The sequence below is a fragment of the Plectropomus leopardus genome, chromosome 5 (assembly GCF_026936395.1).
Source record: "Plectropomus leopardus strain MGB_pleo_1.0 chromosome 5, ASM2693639v1, whole genome shotgun sequence".
Classification (NCBI taxonomy): Eukaryota; Metazoa; Chordata; class Actinopteri; order Perciformes; family Serranidae; genus Plectropomus; species Plectropomus leopardus.
In genome coordinates, this window is record NC_142180.1 from 19,239,385 (window position 1) to 19,262,200 (window position 22,816).

A 22,816-nucleotide genomic window follows, 5' to 3' on the forward strand; every position below is an offset into this window, starting at 1 on the left:
CTTAATACATACATCAACACATACAGCAAGAAATCAGAAAAGAAAAGATACAGGAAAATTACTGAACAAGCAATAAATAAATAAAACAAGAAAATGACCCCAAATAAGTGCAGTAAATATATATATATTTTCTGTAACGCATTCTAAATGTTTGACTAAAATAATTCTGAATCTAGTTTTCAGGACATTTTTCTCTAGTTTTCGATCCTTTTCTAATAATTTCCCCCTGCCTTTTTTAAAATAAATTTTCAGGCTATTATCTTTGTTACCTTTTACGAACCTATTGCTATTTGTGAGACGTCTCTTGCCAAGTTAGTCTTTGCCTTTTTACCAATGTTTTTTAAAGAAATAACAACACATTTCTCAGGTTTCAACAGGTTCTGAGAGGCATCTCAATAGAGCACAAAAAACTGATGCTGAACTAGGTTTTACAGGGTTAATGACGATGGAGGACAGCTCTGTCTTGGGATGTCTCCTTGCTTCAAGTGGAGGAGGTGGGAAAAGGGAGAATGATGGCCAAGTTATCATCCCAGATGGAGAACATGTCCAAATGTCGTGCTGGATACTGACAGCTGTGGGCTTCTTCGGTGACAGGCTGCTTCACCCATAGTGTTTGAGGGAAAGTGACCACTCCTCCACTCCATTAGTTGTGCCTGTTTTCCTGGATGCGCTTTGTCTTCTGCATTAACACGCCAGGGTCACCATTAAAGAAAGTAAATTCAAAGAAAAAAGAAACACCAACAATGCTTATTTTCAGGTGATTATACACTTTATAATAATAATAATAATAACACTAATATAGCACTTTTTTTTAGGTACTAAGAAATGCTTTACATGAGAAGCAAAAAGAAAACAAATAGAAAATAAAGAATACAAAATTCTGAAAGACACTTACATAAAAAAGAACAAATATAAGAACACCCCTAACACTAACCCTAACCCCCCCCCACCACCACCAAGGTGTTTTTTCCACCTCAGCAATAACTTTCATATCATACCCACATGATGGCACCACAGTCTCGATTTTGTTTCACTCCATGCCCTCAAGTTTATGTCCATCAGTTTCATTACTAGATGGCAGTGGTGAGTCAAAAGAGTACTACACTGTGTAACCGTAAAGCTCATCCCCAATAATTGTTGGGTGTGGCTGCAGATGACTGAATTATGAGTTATTGTCATTGCAAAACACACACACACACACACACACACACACGCACACACACACACAAAGAGTCACTGCTTCCTTCCCCTGTGCTGTGTATATGACAGTACCAAATTCTTTGGTAGACAGTACCAAATTCTTTGGTACTGTCTTTGGTACTTTTATTTAAGTAAAACTACAAAAGTATTGCCATCAAATTATGTGCTTTTTTAATGTAATCATTGGAATATTGTCACTGATTCATTTGCACGTCAATAGTATTTTGATTTTGGTCTTTGGGCGAGTAGATGTTTACGCATGCATTTCAATATAAAGCACATTTGCTTTTCTTGCAAGTAAATAAGTTATTTAAAAAACATGTCTTGCTTTGTCCATTAATGCTAACATTACTGACATTATTGTTGATTGGTTTTTTTTGATTTTTTAAATCTGGCACAGTAACTAACTGTATATGTAAGATAAATGTGGTGCAAGTACAAACTCACAGAGAAAAAGCTCTGTACTGTAGTAAAGTAATTAGTACCTCAAAATTTTACTTAGAAATTGTGAATAATATGCATAATATATTCTGCAGAAAGTCCTCATATGATTGAATCCCAGCACGTATTTGATTCGTGTCAGGAGTCAGGACATGTCATGACAAGTTGATAATCAAGTCACAGAGACAGGAAATGTTGACATCAGCTTTTATCCTCCATTCATAGTCGAGCATTTTTTGAACTGTGTTTGTTCACGGTGACGCGGTGAACACACCCCGTTCTTACCACAGTTCTGTGTGAGCAGCTGTGACTCAGAGCTGTGACCTGCTGCAGCATGAACACACATCATTGACTTAAAGTAGGTGAGTAGGAACAGTTATCACAGTGATGCAGAGCCCACTTGATACCGTTTTTATGCCTCCAGACTGGCGACAGCCATGTCTGCAGCAAAGAAGGTTGGAGTTGAACCAGCGGCCGCTGCGGTGAGGACATAACTCGAGAATCCACGTGCTAATTTTTGACAAAATTTCACACAATAGAATAAAATGATGAAGTGATGAAATTTTAGATCCAAAGGTCAAAAGTCACCTTCACAGTGTCATCACAATGTTCTGCAAAACACTTTTCTGAACATTGCTCTTGAAACTGTGCTGACTGTATAGATCTTCTGTGTTGTCAGGCTGAAGATGTAAGTGTGAAGCATTAATGTTTTACATTATGAAGCTTCTTTGCAGCAGCACCCATATTTGAAGCTTTGTCAGCTGTCATGGCTACATTTGAGTCTGGACAGACATGGAAGAAAAGGGCTAACTGCAACTTGACTGGTTTGTGGAGGCATCAAACAACGTGCAACTCTAGTTTTAGTTTGCAATAAAAACCCAAAACTGCATTCAGACGTTTTAGCAGATATGTAGCAAATCCAACCCAGAGAAACAAGTGTGGTGTAGAAAACACCCAGAATAGTCTTTATTTTGCCTAAAGGGTGAATTCATGTCCAACAAAATCTATTAATGAGTGTCACAGTTTTGTGAAGTCTTCTTTGTTGATATTATGCAACACAGTGTTTCATTCCAGGGCAGGGAGTGGAATGTTCAAAAAAAAATAAAATAAAAAGCTTCCCGAAAAGAATTTTGACATGATAAAACATAAATTAGATTACAGCTTTTTCCCCAGCTAGATGAGGGTAAAAATGTGCCAAAAGGGCCACTCCATCTCTCTTTGTACCTAAATGATCAGATTACATTTAACTTTGTAATACTCTAGCAGAAAAATTAGATTCACATGGTGCCTCCTGCTAAGTATAAATAAGTGCAACAACCCACTGACCGAAAATTGCAAAATTCATAACTTTTAAAATTAGAGGTAAAAATGCTTAAGCTATTTATGAAGAGTATAAAAGGGATGCAGGTTATGAGGAAAGGGGCTGTTTGAGAGAAAAGGTCAATAGGTCAACTTTTGCTTCCAAGAAGGGGGTAGTATTGTGATTAAGTCACTTGGAAAATTGCTCATTGTTCTTCCTCTTGAAAACTCCTCTTTTTGCCATGTAATCTGTTCCGAAAACAGAGCTCTCCTCCCACTGGAAAATTTGATAGTGTTTTGTGTCAGCAGCCACTTTAATTCAAGTTGACAAAAGGTAGAAATTAATTAGGTAATCTATATTGCTGCTTTTTTGCCCAATAACTGGTAATGATCAATAAAGATCAGAGATTATTCCATGCTTTTATCCAAAACTAGGACATTTTATTCCTTATGATCAAAGCCATGGTATACGCATGTTTACCTTACGAATGAATATTATAAATATTATAACATTCAGTGAAATACAGAGGGCAATCTCTTTGGAACAATCTACTTCCATCACTACAATCAACATTTATATTACCGTTATTTAAACAAAAACATCTGTAAAGGACGTTGACTTGCAAAGACTCATAGGACTTCACTGAATCATTTGAAATGCATCTCACTTTGTAAATACAAACTGTTGGTCATTTGTACATTTTATCAAATCTGTATGACTGCTTAGTCATTAAAAATGATGATCATTTATGTTATCTGGGTTCATTTCGTTTTCTTTTCATGAAAATTATATAGTAATTTAATAGGGGCCATTTTCTGTCTTTTCTACAGGCTACATACAGTACGAATGCACAACTAAACTAAACCACTTTAGTGAAACTGAATGAGCCAACTTAGAATGACTGTATGTATGCACAACACCTGTGATGAAACTAAACACCTGGCAGACAGAGATGAGTTATGACAGAGCGCACGTTTTCTCTTCACTGAGACGTGACAAACATGTCAGAGACCGATCTTTCAGGTGTGAAACTCTCATCAGCTGTCAGTGGACGTCAGCTTGGGGGCCACAGAATTACATGCCAGACTTACTTAAAAAATTATCACCTTTTTGAGCAAGCATGAACTGATAATTTATGTCTGAAATGACATGAAGGTGATGACTAAACATAAAGTCATTTAGGATTTCACACCTGCCTCTGCACCAGGTGTAAAGTTTCCTCCCTCTTTAGAAAGGTTTTATGTGTCTTTCAAGCGTGCACACAGGGACTACTTACTACTCTCATGGAAACATAACTTCCTCCTAACTTACAATCAGATTCCAGAGTGAAATTTCCTGTTGTTCCAAGGAATTGTGGGAGAAGGATCTGAGCTCTTGGATGACAGTGACTGGGAAATTACGTTATGTAGACAGAGTTGTCTGGATACCAAATTACAGATGACGTTATTTATCTGGAAAAACAGAACTAAACATATTTTGGACTTTTTTGTTGCCATTTATAACATTATAGATATGACTTAAATCTTTTTGCTAAATATGTCACAGAAATGTTTGAATGTAAAGGTCACCCAAATTGTGATTTTAATGGGAATTTTCTTTAATTTCTTAACTATGGAACATCATTGGCATTGTACTGTCACTTTATGTCTTTAATTCGTCTGATGTTCCCCAGGACGTTGATAAGTACTTGGAGTAACTCATCTTGACCGAGTTGTCTGCATGTATCCTGTGGAGTTTCACACTGCTGTCTCAATTCTTCAAAGGTTCAGTTCTTAAAATTCCTCTCTTCACTGACAGACAATATGTGCCTTTACAGTGACTAGAAATAAACATCCATCTGTAGTAACACCGGAGATCAGACTCTGAACTTCATGCATGTGGAGACCCGAGGCTCTGTTTTGAGGGACAAGCCATTTCAGCTCTACAAAATCAGAGACCCTTTTCTTTCTTTAATGGGAAAACAAAGTAGTCCGAACTCCAAAACATAAGGGAAAGAGAGGTTAGAGCTCTTTCACAGAGCACATTTAAACATATCACAGCAGGACAAACACAGATGTACATAATGACATTAATGATAGCAAAAATCCATCTAGCTGCTTCAATTTCAGAGTCCTGCTACTGTGCATGCAAGTAGCATGCTGTCCCTACTCTGACCGTCTGTCTTGCACTAAACATGACTTTAAGAATAAAATGTCTGCTGAGAAAAAGGTCTATTATGTCCGAGGTGGCAACAGGAAACCTCGGATTACCATGACCTGGATGACTGAGAACCTACACAGACGTCTATTGTTACGGACTGATAACTAGTAATAATCAGTTGTATCCTCATCAGGTATCCGGATCTGAGGGAGTATATGTTGGGTGGGGCCTTTAAAAAAAAACACAAAAAAAGAACATGGAGACATTTTCTTAATAAAACAGTAATTTATTCTGACTGAAAACTAAAATTGTCTGAACAGCACATTACAAGGGCATTAAGATATTTTTCTCCAAGGCTCAGTGATCACTTTCATACAGTACACTTGGCATGTACACGGCATCTCCTTCAAATGAAAAGAAAAAATAAAGAGAGAAGAAATAAGCCTGTTTGCAAACAAAAAAAGGAAATCAAAGAGTCCATCCTGTAGAACGATGACTGATTGTACAATTACCAAGCATTTTGGTTTGGTTCTAAGCCACAGAGAAAGAAACCGGATCGCCTGACGACAGCAGACGATGGCACAGGAGGCACAAAAGACGTGACACAGACAGGACATCAAATAATATGCTCACACACAATTGACTGGGTTCCAGCTTTTCAGTGTGAAACGTTTAATAGTTTCTATTGTTTATTTTTGCGGATATTGTTATTTTTTAAGCAAAGTGTTGGTACACTACAATCGAAATCTAATTGCTGCATTCATTAAATACATTAAAATCTGCAATGTAACAAAACCTTTTTCTCTGCATATTAAATTTAACACAGCATTTACATGAAAAAAGAAAAAAAAAGATGGCTCCTTTTCTGACTAATGTTTTGTGCACGGGGCCGTTTTCTCCATCTGACACAAACCCCTCACTCTTCTTTTTTTTAATTCTTACCCTCGTCTACTTACTCCACCCTCTCTGCCCATTGTTCCCTTTCTCTTTCATAAATCCTTTCACAATCATTCACAGACTGACAGCTTGACAGAAAAATAAGAGTGCTGGATAAAAACATGAGGTAAGAAAGTGGTTTGATTACAGATCATGCAGAACATGCAAAACAGCAACAAAAAAATATAGGGAAGGAGAGAGTAGAAAACAAATATGAGTGTGCATTTAAAATGGGGGGAAAAGACTTACACAGCTTTGCGTCTTTGGTTATAAAGTAGGTCAAGTATTTTCACAGCTTTTCACCCCCAACCCTCCCACCCCCACCCCAACCAAACCCCCAAATTCATTTCTATTTTTGCCTGTTTTGACAAAGAAAGTCTTGAAAAAGTAAATTTATAGTTTTCTTTATCAAAACATCCCATCAAATCAACAGGTGTTCTCCTGTACAAACCCTCCTTGCTCTTAATACTTTACACTTTACAAAATATACATTCAACCTGGATTTTACCTAATGTAAGCTCGGCTTTAGTGTTATCACTATTTCATGGAAAGAAAATTCTCTATTATGGAACTTATTGCCTACTCATTGAGATCTACTTGTTGCAAGAGACTACCAAATTGTAATACCTGACAGATTCTAAAATACCAAAAGACCAAAGAGAAAGGTTTTCTTGTTTTGTTAATAAGTATCTCCATGACATTTTTCATTTACATTATGAAAATAGCAGCCCTGAAATAAATAAATGCAAATACTAAAACTGAACTAATGGAAAAAAAAGTATTATGATTTATGTCAAAGTACGGTGGCTCTGAGAAAACAACACAAGCTTTTGTTGCAGCATATACCAAGCCGAGGCTCTCGACTCGCGACCCAACGTCCTCCTGCGCTCAGGGAGGACGATTATTCTCCCCCACTTCTCCCTCAGCTCTGTGGTTTCTAACAGCCCTGGAGTGATGTGGGGTTGGGGATGCTGGGAGGACAGTCCCTGCTGGTTGTTAGAGGACCCTTGTCACCTCACATGGTTGCGCCATCCTCTTCCACCACTTGTTGCCCCTACGAATCGAGCTCTCTGTGCCCTTTGACACTGTCCTCCTGCACAAGAACAGCATGCAGTTTTATGTTTAATGGTGTGCACCGGCTCCCCTGCCTCTCCTTCTTTCTTGCAGCCCACCACAGGCACAGGATAAGACTTTTCGAGGGGTGGTAGATGTCTTAATAATGTGAAGCCCGGTGACGGCAACGTGCGCACACTGAAGCATGGCTCTTGCAAACAAAGATGTTGCTGCTGTTGATTTTGCCTCAAATGGAGCATATTGAACGCAGAGCCGAGCCTTTTGCTTTATGAAGCTGAGGGGACGGTAGCAGTTGTTGTCTTTACTAACAGGATCTTCCACTCCTGTCCGTGGGAGGTGTGTCTTTAATGAGTGTACTGGGGGGACAGAGATCACGCTGAGGTGATGTTGGGCTGATGAGGGACGCTCTGACTCCCCTCGTGGTGAGCCGAGGGGTTGTTGTTGTTGTTGTTTGTAACGAGTGGGTGTTGCTGTTGCAGCGGCGGCGATGTGCTGCTGCCCTGGTTGAGCTGACTGGACAGTTGGCTGAGCTGATCTGTGTTGGCCAGCGACTTCAGCACGGCGTTCTCGCGCTCCAGCACTGAGTTCCTCTCGTAAAGCTCCTTGATCTGCTCCTTCAACACCTCCACCTCCTCGCGCACAGCATACATCAGGTGGCTCTTCACCAAGTCCTGAAATAGAGAGAGAGGAAAACAGAAGATAATAATAGCACATGAATCAATCAGATTCCATCCTCAAACAGGAACACATGACGTCTTACAATTTAATCAGTGTGATCTTTTTTGGGCTGCAACACGATTACAAAAATATTTGGCAACATTTTTTTTTATATCATCAATTAGTTGGGCCCCACAGCAGGCCATCATCAGACTATTGCATCAAATTGGAATCAGACGCTCTCTTACCACACTGAAATATGCACTACTGTTTCGTCATATAAACAAACCTTGTATCAATCAGCTGTGCACTAAAAAATTAGAGACGTAACCACGAAGAAAGATGAGTGTGTACTTTCTATCTTCTGACGTTTGTACTTTATAAAGACAAAAGGCACATTTTATATTGTGACGTAAAATGTAAAAATGTGATGTACTGGAAGTGACGTAAAATGTAGCCAGCAGCAGGTAGGTTGTTTTAAGTGACGGTCATTATCCAAAAACTTTAAGCTCCCTTGTAATCTTTCTCTAGTCAGCTGCCACCTTATTTAGGTTTTTTGTATTAAAATAAGGATTTTTCTCTCTTGACCTTTTTTTATTTAAGAGTTTTTTGAAAGTATAACAAGAAGACAAGGATTTTTTTTTTAAATAAATTGTGGAAATTAATAAACGTGGCTTTATCCTTTTAATCAGATGAATAATTAATTGCAGTAATAATAAACAGATCTCCTTTTATCTAAACAGCTGTTAGTTTCAGGTCTTGATCTTTTTTCCGCAGTATTTTTAGCACTGATGCGTCATTGCCATGTGGGGTTTTGCAACTGCATTTTCAAGAGATCACCTGTCAATCAAACTACAAGAGCCGCACTAAGATGCTGAGTTATTTGATTTTCTGGTATGTTAAGAAAGGCCCACAAAGAGCTTGTTGTTCCAAGTAAATGCAGAAGTTTCCATGAATTGAACACGGGTTATTACATAAAATTTCCCTTAAAAATGAGTTTTATGTTCCTCGTCTCTGAGAAAGTTGTGTCACAGAGCGTGTGCAGTGGAAAACTCACTGTCAAACAGGTCGCTGTACAGGTTAGGTTAGCAGAGAATGTGGGTCACCTGACCACATTTGTTGTAATAGTGTACATCTGTGGAAAACTCACCATTGCTTGCTCGATTTTGTTATCAATGGCGACGACGCTGGCACCGGATGCACTGTAGAGAGAAAGAGCGAGAGTTACCACAAGATACTCATCTCATGTCCCCCTCGTGCTTCAAACTGATATCAGCGCCTTCATATTCACAAACAGCCAAAACTAGGTTCATAAAATAACAGCGATGACCTCAGGGGATTTCACGGGGATTTCAGAAGCACACGTAAATTAACAGTCAACTCTGGTTTCACGGAATGAGAAAAACTGATTTGAGATTTTCCAAAACAATGACCAAAAATAAAAATAAAAACTATTTTGAGAGCACTTTAAAGAAAGTGTCACAGATGAACAGCTTCAAAACCCCCAAAGAGCTGCTGTTCAATGTGATCAAATTCAAAGAGGGATGTTATAAACATGGGGCTGCTTTGTAAATTTGAATATTTTCTGGTTTCTTTACTCATGTAAGTAAAGTTAACTGAATATCTTGGGGTTGTGGACGATAAACAAGATAAAAACAGCAGTGTGCACAACTCCAAAAATCTTTAACAATGTGTAGAGGCGCACATATGGGGTGAGAATCTTGACCACATTAAATGAGTGTAATTTTCTGTGAGTGCCGGTGTTCTGATTGTAGACAAGAACAAGACATATGAAGATGTCATCTGGGACTGTGGGAAACACTGATTAACAATTTTCACCATTTATTTTGACAATCTATTGACCAAACCACTCATCTACATATAGTTAAAAATATATAAACTGAAAATAACTGGAGTTTTTTTTTTGCTTGATGTATGGCTTCAACTAACAAATTAGGGATTGCTCATGGTAGCCTAACATGTAGCAACGCACAAAGCAAGTGTAAATTTCCATTTAGACGGCTGCATCGGAAAACACCTCACATGACGACTGTCATCGGTAAAACCAGATATTGAAGTCTGAAATAACATACAGTAAAGACTCTGTCACGTATGAATCACATACATATGGAGGGACAATAAAAATCAGTTGTTACTTTGTGTTTTTTGAGTGTTTCGACATTCATAGAGGTAAAAAGCACAAAGAAGCGCTGTTCATCCATCACATTTCACTTAAATCGTCCCGTACAGAAACAGCAGCAGGGGCCCCGATAACAAAGCTCCTGGACATTGTTTAAAAACAGACATTTCAGCGACTGTCGGTCGTATCAGTTTTTATCTCTGCATGATTCCCCTGCAATGAAAACAGATTACAGAGAGGGAGTGTGGCTCCGCTCCGGCAGGAGTTGTATTGCGGGCGCGGCTGGTTGTCGCCGTCAGCGATGCGTTTACAGTATCAGTGTTATCTCATTGTTCTCCGTCCTCGATATTAAACACGTTTTAACGCGATCGGGCCAATTGTGAAGCATCCACGCCGCTGCTATGAGCACCCCCCCATTTATCAACACGTTTCCAAACCACTTAAGAGCAACACTGTGTTACCCCCTCCCCCCTCTTCAGGAAAGACGGGAAAAACGTACCCCACTTTACACATAAAAGACAATCAACTTACTGAACAAGCAAAAGATCCTCATACAGCATAAACAATGCCAAGTTTCGGGGTGTACCTCATAGAAAGATAGAAACCCACTCAAGATCTTAATCTGTCTCAGCAGATAACGCTCTCTCTCGCACAATCACCACCCTACTCAGATGTGGATGCAAAGACAAAAAGAAGGACCTAAGCGTTTTCACGCCGCTAGAAGGTGCTCTGGCCATCAGTCAGAGCCATGAGAGGGAACACAATGTGCCGAAAGCATAGTAAAATGTGGAGAAGGAGGTCAAACTAACGTATGTTTCCTGAATCGTCCCATTTTTAAAAACTGAATAATAAAAAAAAAACGAGTGGTGGAAGATAGTAGCAAAATGATCTAAGTATCAGCTTTATATAAAATTATATTCATACCATTTGAGATGTAAATTAACGTTTTGTGTGAGTAAATTTGATGGAGCTTTAACATAAAGACACTGCAAAAGAATGAGCTGACCTCAGCAAAAAAAAAATAAAACTTGCTGCAGAATTATTTAAAATATTACAAGGTAATAAGGTAAATATTGTGCATCACCACACACTTGACCAAAAACATAAGACTGAGCTCCAGTTGGCTCCCCAAGCATATCCATCGCCGTGCGTAATGTAGCGCACGTTCAGCGCGTCCTAGGCAGCCCGGGGGGCGCAAGTACAAACACCAAACAGATGCTTCACTTAAAGGAAAGTATGTTCTGTGCTGCAACATCCTGAGAGGTAAAGTGTCACGCATACCAAACAGCTGATGGCAAAATACTTTAAACACGCAGGGCACCGGGCACAGAGCCCTTGCGCAAACTTTGTCCGCTTTGTCAACATTGTCTATGACGGCACGAAACACCCAGCTGCATATGACTCAGAGTTAAAAAGTTGTGTGGTAAATTGGGAGTCTGCCACAAAGTTTTAAGATTTAACCGTAAGAATCATATGTAAACGAATAAAACAGGGACCCTAAAGGACGCACAAGCAAAAAATTAAACCATATACGCAGACAATAAGAAGGACAACACACCCGAGATTGTACACGGGACATATACGAGTAATACGGCAGTAAAACACATGGCAGAGCGGCATATAAAGGTTAATTACCTGATGCATCTCGCCCTGTAAGTCATCAACCGTCCGGAATACGTCGGTGAAGTTCCCGGCGAGCAGGGCAGACTGTAGTTCATTTTGGAGCGCATGTTTGCCGATTTTACAAAGTTTCTCGAAAGTGTTTCTTCTGTGTAACTCCGCTGAGTGTCAACACACGAATGTCTCTTGTTTGCATGGGAGCGGAGTGTGTCTTAAAACCAACCCGCTCGGTCACATGGTAAGAAAACAAGGGGGCGGAGTTCAGCCTCTCGCTACTTTCCCCTCTCTACATTTGCTCGCAGGGAGGACTCCCGTACTAATTACATTACATTCACTGTCTGCCAAAAATTATACACTGTGATCCCACAGAGACACAGGACGCCTTATTTAAAGGTTAATTAAAAAGCAGACAGTGTTTTGCATGTAGTGGCAAAGATTTCTGGTTGTTCCCTCCTGTATTACAGTAGAAAAAGGCAAACTCTTGAGCTGGCAGTTTGCAACCACATTAGCCATTTAGTTCTTTAAAATGCTAATAACGTAATTACTCTACATCAAGAGTGATGAGAAGAAGATGAATTGTCAAATATGTGTCGACAACATCAAAAAGAAGCACTGAAAAGCTAATTGAAATGGTTAATTTTTCATGAACTTTATATAAGCTGATAATAGAAAACTTGAGAATGATGTTGATGATATTGGTCACGTGGTCATTAAGACCATATAAGTGCAATTAAATAGCATAGATCATGCTGAATTCACTATGAATACACATGCTTTTCATGTAATTAAATCTGTAATGCAGTGTTCCACATTTGTCTTCTTAATCTATTGGGATTGTGCAAAGAAGAAAACGTGAGAATATGTAAAACTAAGATAAAACAATACCAACTCATGTCTGCTTATTGGAAAACTTGTTGAATCTCGCCTCTAAAATTGTTTGGAGGTGATGGAGGTCAGAGGTCATCTACTGTAGCGTGACAGATCCACACTGCTGTGATGACAGCGAGGTAAATGAGCTGCATTCCACAATGAGCGAGTTGCTCTGTTGTGCTGCCGATAAATAACACAAGAAGACGACCCTCCCTTCGAACCAAGCTTGAACAAATCTGGGACAATGAGAGAGAAGACTGTCCACTAGACTGACTGTCACTAGAACATGTTTTTATCAGAATTAAAAATCAATGAACATCCAGGTTAGATCAAATTAACTTGTCAAGTGACCAGAAGATGTGAAAGACTTTCAAGACATCGTAGGCGGACAAAAACTGATCCGTTGTCATTTTGTGTCCAAGGACAACAAAGCAAACTGGACATTTTATTCAAGGAGGAGAACATGTGGCGGTTTATATAAGGGCCGCTTGCTGTGTTAACCTTAACATAGGCCTTCCCCGCAGACTGCAGGAGTGCACACATTCACCCCCCCGCCCCCAAGCAAAGTCTCCAGGACCTCACGGCAACACATTCCAACTCTGGACACCTCCGGCCCCGGGGCCAGTGCCTCTAAACTGAGACATCTGTGTCAGAGCCACCATCGTGCTGTGACAGTTTTTGGTTTTAAACAGGCTTAAATGAGCTTTCCATGATTGGCATGTCTTCTGTTGGACACCCAGCTCACACACTGCAAGCAGCTCCAAAGAAATGAGTAAAATAAATGCCTGAAATATGTGTATTACTGAATCTGTCATCATGCTATTGCTCTATATCAGAAGAGACACGTGCAGGAGCAAAGCGTGGTCTCCTTTGTCTCTTGGTTTATCACATGATGTCCTAAAACATCAGAAATTCAATGTGTTCTCCATTAAGGCACTGATGCACCGGCACACGTCCCCATTGGAAAGCATACCAACGCTGACCGTAGGGGGAGGCAGCTGAATAATCAGCCTTCAGTGATAACCCCCCCCTCCCCTGGTAAGTGTACTTCAAAACATTAGCTGGAGGGTGGGGGCTGAAACAACAGAGGAGTGACCTCACTGTCGATTCACTGTAATTCTCTTTCAGACACAGAGACCTGCGCTGTAGCCCAGTTCATGCCGTTCATTCTGAAAGATGCAGTTCAGCTGCTGCGCCACATGAGGTCGGCAGAGGCTCCAGTTAGTCTTGACACAAAACTACAGTGAAAACAAACAAAGCGGCTTCGGCAAGAGCGATTTAGTCATGTCTCTCCTAGACGATGACAACAAATACATAATCATGGCAGAAATCCACAAGAAACTTCCAGTTAATCAGGACATTTTACAAGCTTTTGTCTCAAAATATGACCTCTTATTATTTCTGATCAGACAAATTCATGAAGTGGTCAGAGGAATACTGACATCACAGCTCATGACTATTTGTATTCGTGGATAAGCAAGTGAAACGTCTAATAGTATCACACTGCACTGTCAGCAAAGTACTACAAATGAACGTGGAGATGTAACATGTTTCATTAAAAGATTCAGAGAACTGAAAGTGCCTTCCCTTCAAGACTTACTGAAAAGGTCTAAACTACTCCATGACCCTGCAACCACTTAACTAATGATCACCCTCTCAGAAAACAAGGAGAGCTGTGTTTTTGCCTGAGGGCGTTCACCGCAGGGATGAGCCTGTCGTGTATCTATCTAATTAGACAAATCAGGCTACGTCCACAGCAATATATTTTAAAACAAACCAATCTCAGCACAAACAGGCATTTTAGCACTGAGAAGTAATCTCCGTCAATATTAAAATGCTTGAAACGCTTATCAAATGATCATACACACAAACTGTGCATACTAGTGTAAACAGGAAGCAGACTGTCTACTCTGCGTTTGGTTGCTTACTTACAGAAAATACTACGGAGATGGTGAAAAGGAACATCAGAGATATATTTGCTTGTAACAACAGCGAGGTGACATCACACCCAAGTTGAGTGTGTTTGGGTGCAAGTCGGAATACTAAGATGTTTACAATATCCAGTTTCAATGTGATAATAGTAATTAACTTTAAAATAAATAAATAAATAAAAACGGTTGATGGACATTAGTTAGAAGAGTGATTTAAACATTTCTAATGGCGTTGAAATTATTTTAGAAATAAGTCTCCCTCAACTCAAGTTCTACTTTTGTTGTAATTTTTGCAATAGGTGAGCCATAAATAATTTTGTTAACAGAAAGTGTATTTGGTTCATTTTTAAGGTGTTTCCTCTCCTCCCACATTTGTAAACTTGAAATCTTCTCTTGATAAGCTCCTCCACTGCCTGTTGAGACTGTACAATAAGTACGAGTTAATGCCATCAACATGCTCAACGTGATCTAAACGAGCGGCTTCAAATCGAGTGGTATTACAACACAGAAACAAGTTACACAATACATGAGGAACACTTTGTATTTAGTGACGCACGCATGAAATTCCACATGAAGACTTAAATTTGCAAAGTGCTCTAAAATAGACACATAACAACTCTTCAAACAATGCTGACAATTTTAGGATGTTGCAAGTATGTTAATATGTGCCTCAGAACATGGTGAACTCCTCCGATGCTGAAGTGTTGGGACGTGTTGTCTCCATAAAGGTGGCTCACACTGCAGATACATTTTCTGTAGATTGAATTACAAATAACATTTTTAAATGTGCGTTTGACAAATCAATTTATTTTAAGACAATATAGATGAGTCCTTCTGAAGAGCTCAAGGAATAAAAATGATATTTTTAACTACTTCAGTAGTTTTCTTGACAATTTCAAAGGGTTGGGTATCGAACTCTGTAATTTCAGGGGTACCGACCGATTAACATTAGTACCACTTCCTGTTAAATCAATCGGTGCCACAAGTTCAGCAGCTGAGAGCGCAAATGGATGAGAGAGTAAGCCTTTTTTTTTTTCATAACGCCTTAACTGAATGTGAAGACAGAAAAAAAAAACTATGCTGAGAGTTTTCTGCCAAGTTTTTGCTGTCAATAACGGTCGCACTGACTTCTCTGTCCTCTCCGCTGCGTGTTTGACCGAGTGCAGCACTCATCTCCCACACACACACACACACACACACACACACACACACACACACACACACACACAAACAGAGCAGACAGTGCGGACGGGAGAGCAGAGAAGTCACTATGGAGGTGGTGAATAGTAAAGAGGGAATGAGACAGAATGAGACTACATCTCCCCTACAGCGTTTTTTGAAAAGTGTGGTAACACCTCTCAAAAATCTATGCAGACAACGCTTGATGCTACACAATATAATATAATGACATTTCAGAAGTGGTCACAATAGCTGTTACAGTTTCCATGAGACAAACAACAGCGTTCTCTCTGTATGCCCTTAAGACAGACTGACAGGCTGGAGGTTTTGGTTTTATTTTATTTTTTATGGATTTTTAATTCTAAATGAATATAAAACATGTTAAATAATAAATGGCCTGAACTGAAAACTATGCTGCATATTGAGAAATTTGGACTTTTTAAAATACTTTCACAACTGTTATACATTTATTTTTGTTATTACAGAGAAAAGAAGAAAAGCTACCACTGAGTATCTGCACCAAATTCCAGGAACCAGTACTGATCCCTACAAGTGTTCAAACTGAGGAGGAATATGATACAATTAAAAGCCCAAAACTGTGTTTGTCAAATTCTCCAAAGTCTAATATTGTCATATCATTCATATTTTTCCCCTTTTCTTGTAAAAATGTTTTTAACTGATTACAAAATTCAAGGTGTAGATTTTGGTAGAGTGATCTTTCCTTGATAAACTGCTGAGATTTTACCTTTCACATCTGCAGTAGGTGAGTAAAATCATGCTTTGTATTGCAAGATATGTGAAACTTGGAGCCTGAATGCCATCATCATGCTTGTCGGGATCCAAACGTATGACCTCAAACTTGACACCCCACTCAAGCCTAACTTTACAAGACAGAAACAAGTTACAACACATGAGAACTACTTTAAATACTTGAAATTCACCATCAAGACTTAAATTTGCATCTCACCTCGAGCCAATTCTGTCCTTATGTCACTGATAAGCATCAAACAATGGTGACAATGACAGGATGCTGGAAGTATGTTAATATGTGCCTCTGAACCTTTTTCAGATGCTGTAATGTTGAGACATGCTGTCTACATAAAGGGTGGTCCAGACTGACACAATGGAGACTAAACAAAGGAAGACAGACTTCGAGACCCCCTTGTCTGGAGATTGAGGTTTTATTTTTCCAGCAATAATTCAAGAGTCACAAGTAGGTGTGTCTGCTGCCACCGAGCTTCCTCGTAAACATACCGAAGGAACTGTCCCACGCGCACCCTCACCTGTTATATAACCCCAGACTTGTTCACAAATATCATGTTTGTGACATACTCAAATATATGGACACCTCCAGCAGGCCACTTGAACCAGACATCCGGGAACATGAGAAGGAATTCTGACCCTCAGGGGTTTAATAAAAATGATAAGATCTGAATTCATGAGACAGGGGATTATCATCGTTAATTTAAATGGCTTATGGAAGGTCTCAGACGCTAAAATAACCAGCAGGGATGTTTGTTAATGGCTGCCGAGCCACCCTTACAGCTCCTGAGGAAATGATAAAGAGCCACACTGTAATGTGACCATCAAACTACATATGCAAACACAGAGGGGGATCCAGCAGTGGGCGTCCCCCTGTCTCAAATAATCACTGCTTAAAACCAGATCTTCGGCATGCCCCACGTGCCTCGATATCATATTTCATTACTTTTCCTTCGCCTCAGAGTAATTTGGGCCTGTGCCACTTGTTTGGATCAATGCGGATTAAGACCCCACTGGAATGTGTTAAAAGTAAAAGTGTTACTCCCAAGACTTTAATGAGAAAGTCCTGGCACCTCGCTGTTAACGAGCCTCTGTATTCAGCAGAGCATTTATCATGGGATCAAGGACTTAGCCTCAACTGGGCTCCTTCTCTGAAGTGCAGGCTTTGGGTCAGACTAACGTCATTAGACTCTGTGCTGCAAAAACACTGCATGTCTCAGCCGCTGTCTGTCGCTCTGGCTTTCACAAAGTTTGAGCTTCAATCATGACTTGACAGCAGAGCGTGCACAGCGGAGCAGGAGTAACAGCTTAAAAGTTCTCAAAGATTAGAAATGGAGTTTGTGGCCAGGTGGTTTGAATCTGAAGTTGAGTTGGAGTTGAAATGTGAAACTTTCTCCCCTCCTTCAACTATACAGGTGACTTTTGGTGCAAGTTTGACCCTCTGCTGGTCTAGAGGGGATGTTTTAGGGTCACTACAGCTTAAGGCAAGTTAGATTTACTTTTTAGGACTTTTTAAAAGCTACTCAAATGAAATTTAAGACCAACTTAACAACTAAAACTGAAGCAAAAGAAAAAAAAAAACACAAAATGAAATCAATTATGTAGGGTGAGGAAAAGTTTTGTCCAAATGTTTATTGTAACAGAAAATGTGACTTTATTTGTCTTGCGATGGAAGAAAGAACTGGGAAATACCCGCCATTCTTTGGCAAGTTTTCTTGTAATTTTTTGATTCCACTGCCTTTATTCCTGAAGTGCTAAGTTTTAAAAACTTTTCAAATAAAGTACTCAGAGCCTTTATGCATTGTCTTGCCAATTAGCCATTTTTTGTGAATTTGCACTTCCCTTTGTCTTCCTGGGTAAAGTGACAACTCTGCAGCAGACAGTGGATCCTCTGTTCTGAGCATCCCAGACGGGAACAATATCAGAGTATTGTTAGTTCCACTATCCTGATGTGTATGACGTTAATGCCAGAGTCAATAGGTAAATTATCTGTAACCATTTAGTCTTGCACAGGATCACGGGGGGGCTGGAGCCTATGTCAGCTGACACTGGGCGCAATATAAAGTACAACCTGGACAACCCTTACACTGCTGTGTATTTGCTCCAAAGAAAAATACAATTTAACATTATCATGAGATTTTATAATGCAATGTCAAAAAAATTCAGGAGGAAGTGGGAAGTAGGATTCATTTAATCCTACTTCCCATGTCGTAGCATTCTTAAGACTTTTATAAGATTGACTTAAGACATTTTAATTCCAATGCCTTATTTTTAGATTAATGAATGCCTTTTAAAGCTTTTTAAGGATCTGCAGGAGCCCTGTGTTTAATGAGAAACAGTACACGTCTGTGGTTATATTAGGTATCTCTAAGGAATGCCTTTAACTGCCGAGTGTGAAGCAAGACGCTTCTGGAAAAAAAAAGCACATGTGCTCAACAAACTTTTCCTGGATAAATAAAGGTCAAATTTCAGCAAAGTTTCCAAAGATAAATTCGACAGGATGAAAATGTTGCCCTCACACAGTGCCGTCTTTGAGACATGGGGTTTGTTACGTAAACCGTAAAATCCTTGATGGTGATGATGGCCATCCATCACCTCCTCATTGCATCTAAAAAAAAGTCTCAAGTTTGAAATAAGAACTATGCATAATGTTGTTATGTCATGTCCATCAAGGTTTAGCTGTTAGTGATTTCGCTGGAGGGGAGCACCATCGCTGAGTAATCAGTTTAAAATCATGAACTGGGTGTGTTTTCAAAAAAGAGCCTGAAGTTGAATTGGGCAAGGTTCTTTTAGGATATGCGCCACAGGCTGTTAGCAATTACAACGTGTGTTTTTGAGTGTGTGTTTTCATTTGTATGGAGGGAAGGTGATTCCAATTGAGTCCATACCAAGAAAAAGGTGTATTTGGAAAAAAAATGCATTAACATATGTCGAATAAAGCAGTGATATTTTCTAAAAGCATCACCATTTCAAATAAATAAGTTCCCTGATGTGTTTCTTTCCTATCAGCACATCAACAGTAAAACTGCAGCTTTCCCACGTTCGACTTTCCTCCACCTGGCCCCGTAATGCAGTGTTTGTTTCTGTGTCATAAACAGTAGCTGCATACCTGGTCTAGATCAAATAACTCTCTGTGACTGAGCATGGGGCCACTGATCAGGTCCACTCAGTCGGAATATAAATCTGTCTTTTTATTGTCTGTGTTCATAAAGTTGATCATTGTGGACTGAGGGCAATAAACGGGCTGCTGCTGCTTCCGTCAGGACCAATCACAGCCTCACAACGACTCCATTCAGCAGGCCAACAAATTGCTTTCCTGGAATGTTTACGAACGACGAGTGTAACTTATAATTCAGTTAGAATAAAATACATTTATCTCTTCTTCATCGAGCTGTTAACAAGAGGGGCTTTAAGCAGAGCTGTATGGGAACAAATAAGGGGCAATAACATTTTAATCTTGTGAAATTACAATCAAAAATTATTTTAAAACCATTTTTTTATCAGCCTGAAAACAAAAAAACAGCAACAAAAAAAGCATGGCATGGGAAATTTGAGATCGGGAATGGCTAGAAAAATGTGTAGATTTTGAAAAAAAAAATTCGAATGTAAATTTTGTGCACAAACTATATCGGTTAGGGCTGCAACATTAATCTAAATCAATTATTTGATTAAATGTTTGGTCTATAAATGTGAAAAACTATTTAAAATTGCCCATCACTGTCACACACATCTTTCTTTACCCAGATGTCCACAGAAGCAATTTTCCTCAGTTTTTGACGTGACCTCATTGCAATAACTTTTTCCACAAATTTATTCTATTTTCTTTTTACAACTACAAATATTTTTCTACAGAGTGTTGTCATGGTATTACAAAGAATAAAACAAAATAACTCGGTTTCTCTCCGGTTTCAAAAACTCATTCTGAACATTATTGACAACCTCTGAATCTTTTTGACCCTTCCTTGAGCCCATAGTGCTGCAGCAGATGTGGCATTGTAAAGATTACCAGGTATGCATGTATGGATGACAACAATGTTGTAACTTGCGTAAAACAACACAGTAAAAAGTGCAAGTGATGTGAGGGCACACTGCATAGCTGAGGTTTTACATTTTCCAAAAAGCAATCATTTCCAGGAATGCTCCTTTGTGCCCTCAAACCATTTACGTGCAATCCCACTTGTTCACTTCTAACAAGTCCAACCTTGCAGGAAAGCTAGCACAAGACAAAAGGATGAGGAACAAAGTGACGCCGTCAGGTTTATCTGCGGTTAGCTGAAACGTTTTGAATAAAGCTGCTCTGTTAGTCACAGAGCCCACAGGCAAACATGAGTATGATGGCAAACATGAAATCTTTGCCAGCCGTGCACTTTATCAACTGCTACTGTTTTTTTTTTTTTACGTTAACATCCACGTCTCTTCTAGACTGGCTCGCTCACTCTGGACTCATAGTAGTTACACCTCTTATTGTGCTATAATCCTCTTGGTTCAGTTGCCAACGGCTGCAATAAATCATGGGAGTGTAGATAAACTACGATATTCATGCCCTTTATTGTGCAGTGATCTATGTTAATTAAGTCAAACAATATGTATCATTAATCTCTCTTTCATCACAACTGTAAAATAACAATTGGAAATCTAGCATACAAAAATGTAATCATTTCCTAAAAATGTCATTATGCCAGAAATTGTATTAACATTTGCTCTTAACCTGTTGGTATGACTCTTGATGTGTTAACCAACGAGCTGGGCTGGATTCATAAATAAACTGTGCTGCTTTTCTCAATACAAACCAACATAAAATACACTGGCATCAGTTTCCTCAGAGCAGCGTTTTTTTTCCGTTTAAAGCACTGCCAAATATAATTTTTTTTCATGGGATTCATTTAGATTAGAGACCAGTTTTTGTCCCAGAAATTACGATGTGCTGAAAGGTATTAGTTTACTACTGATCAATTTGAAAGAATATATTGAGTGAATCCTCTAGCTAAAACAGATATCAAACACATCCCATTATGGCAAGATTTGGCTGACTGAGTAACATTCAAATTTTAAATGACTCATTTTCCTGCAGATGCCCCAAAGAATCCCCACCTCCTTGGATCAGAACTGGGAATTGTTGCTTTGGAGCTTTTTGATCAGGCAACATCATATTTCAGTTTCATGACTTGACAAGCCGACCGCCTGTTTAAAAAAAAATATGCTGCCACCTTAACTCCAAGGTTTGTTTGCCACTGTTTGTTGGCAGCCGATTAAATATTGATGGCAGAGAGTCAAGAAAACCTCAAACAACCTCCATGGGGCAACACATGGGAACAAGAAATGGTTGAGACTAATGCGAACCACTCCCAAACCACAGACATACTAGAGCCACAAAGTCAAAACCAACTGGTATGTATTTTACTATAGCGCTGACGTGAATCGACAGGTACCCACATGTTTTAGAATAATGGTCAATCCATGGATAATGCAGTCTCAAAAGTGTTTATTTACTGCACAGTATGTTCTGCAAAGCAAACCCCAGTTAAGTCCAGATATTAGTGTATTCTATTTGACAACAAAAGGCAGAACTTGGACCCGATCAGCTATTGGTCTGATGACATCTGGGAGGAACGGACAACATTTTGTGGGTTCCTGTGTGGCATGCAAATATCCGGGCCAAGTCTTCCTCTTCCACGCACCAATCACTGTTAATAGTTCATTAGCAAACTTGAGACAGGTCCTACAATATTTTCACTAACCTCAATAAACAAATGCGTGCATTCATATGCAGAAAAAAGCTAATAAAAAGCTTACTGTTTGGAATAGCCGATGGGCTCCAAGTTTGCATTTCAGCCCATGCTTTTTTGCTCTCCACAAGGGATAGGCATTTAAAGTAACTTTCATATTCTAATACAATGAAATCAAACAAGGAGAGAGGCCAGTCCTCACACTGGAGAGACTGGAAGCGACAAACATTTTGCATTTTATCTTGAAATATTAGTACAGTTGTTGCTGATTTATGTTTTGTTAACTGCCTTATCCATTCATTTACAAACTGTTTTTCTACTTATAGTTTTCAACTTCCCACAGTCAATGAATCCAAGTCAGTGAACAAGAGCTTCTCATCTGAGAACACGAAACAGACTTCAGAGAATATGACGTAATACAACACAACCTCCCTCATGTTATCTCACTGTGATATGCTATTTCCAGTGCTGAAACCCCCTGGCACTGGCCGCACATGTAGTAGGTGCAAGAGAAACCTGAGCACTGGATCCTCGTGGCCGACACAACGTAGACGCTCAGAGTGTCACAGAAAGTGTCACGAAATGTACCCGGACGCTTCGTTAAGTGCCATGCTTTCTCCACACGTTACACACCCGCAGCAGCTCAAATGTCCAGCCTGACAAGTCATTTATTTAATTCTGCACTTTTTGAATGCAACACTGAAGCTGCTAAAAGCAGGGTTTTGGGGCAATACTAACAATATCCATGTGATCATTTTTCAGCACACTAGTTTTTTTTTTCTTCTGGCATTTTATCCTGGCAACAACGGAAATTTGACACAAAGTTTGAAATATGAGGCAC

At 39.4% G+C, this 22,816-nt stretch overlaps 1 protein-coding gene across 2 annotated transcripts in view; it reads right to left on the bottom strand.

The window, feature by feature from the left end:
• Positions 1 to 5,345: 5,345 nt before the first annotated feature.
• The window catches only part of tsc22d2 (TSC22 domain family 2), a 38,886-nt gene continuing 21,415 nt past the window's right edge, over positions 5,346 to 22,816 (bottom strand). For both annotated transcript variants that reach the window (XM_088077669.1, XM_042515915.2), the window contains 2 exons: positions 8,898 to 8,949; positions 5,346 to 7,761 (listed from right to left, as the gene is read on the bottom strand). In XM_088077669.1, coding sequence (XP_087933795.1) covers positions 7,462 to 7,761; positions 8,898 to 8,949 — 352 coding nt within the window. In that variant the 3' untranslated portion in view covers positions 5,346 to 7,461. The remainder of the gene's footprint in view (positions 7,762 to 8,897; positions 8,950 to 22,816) is intronic.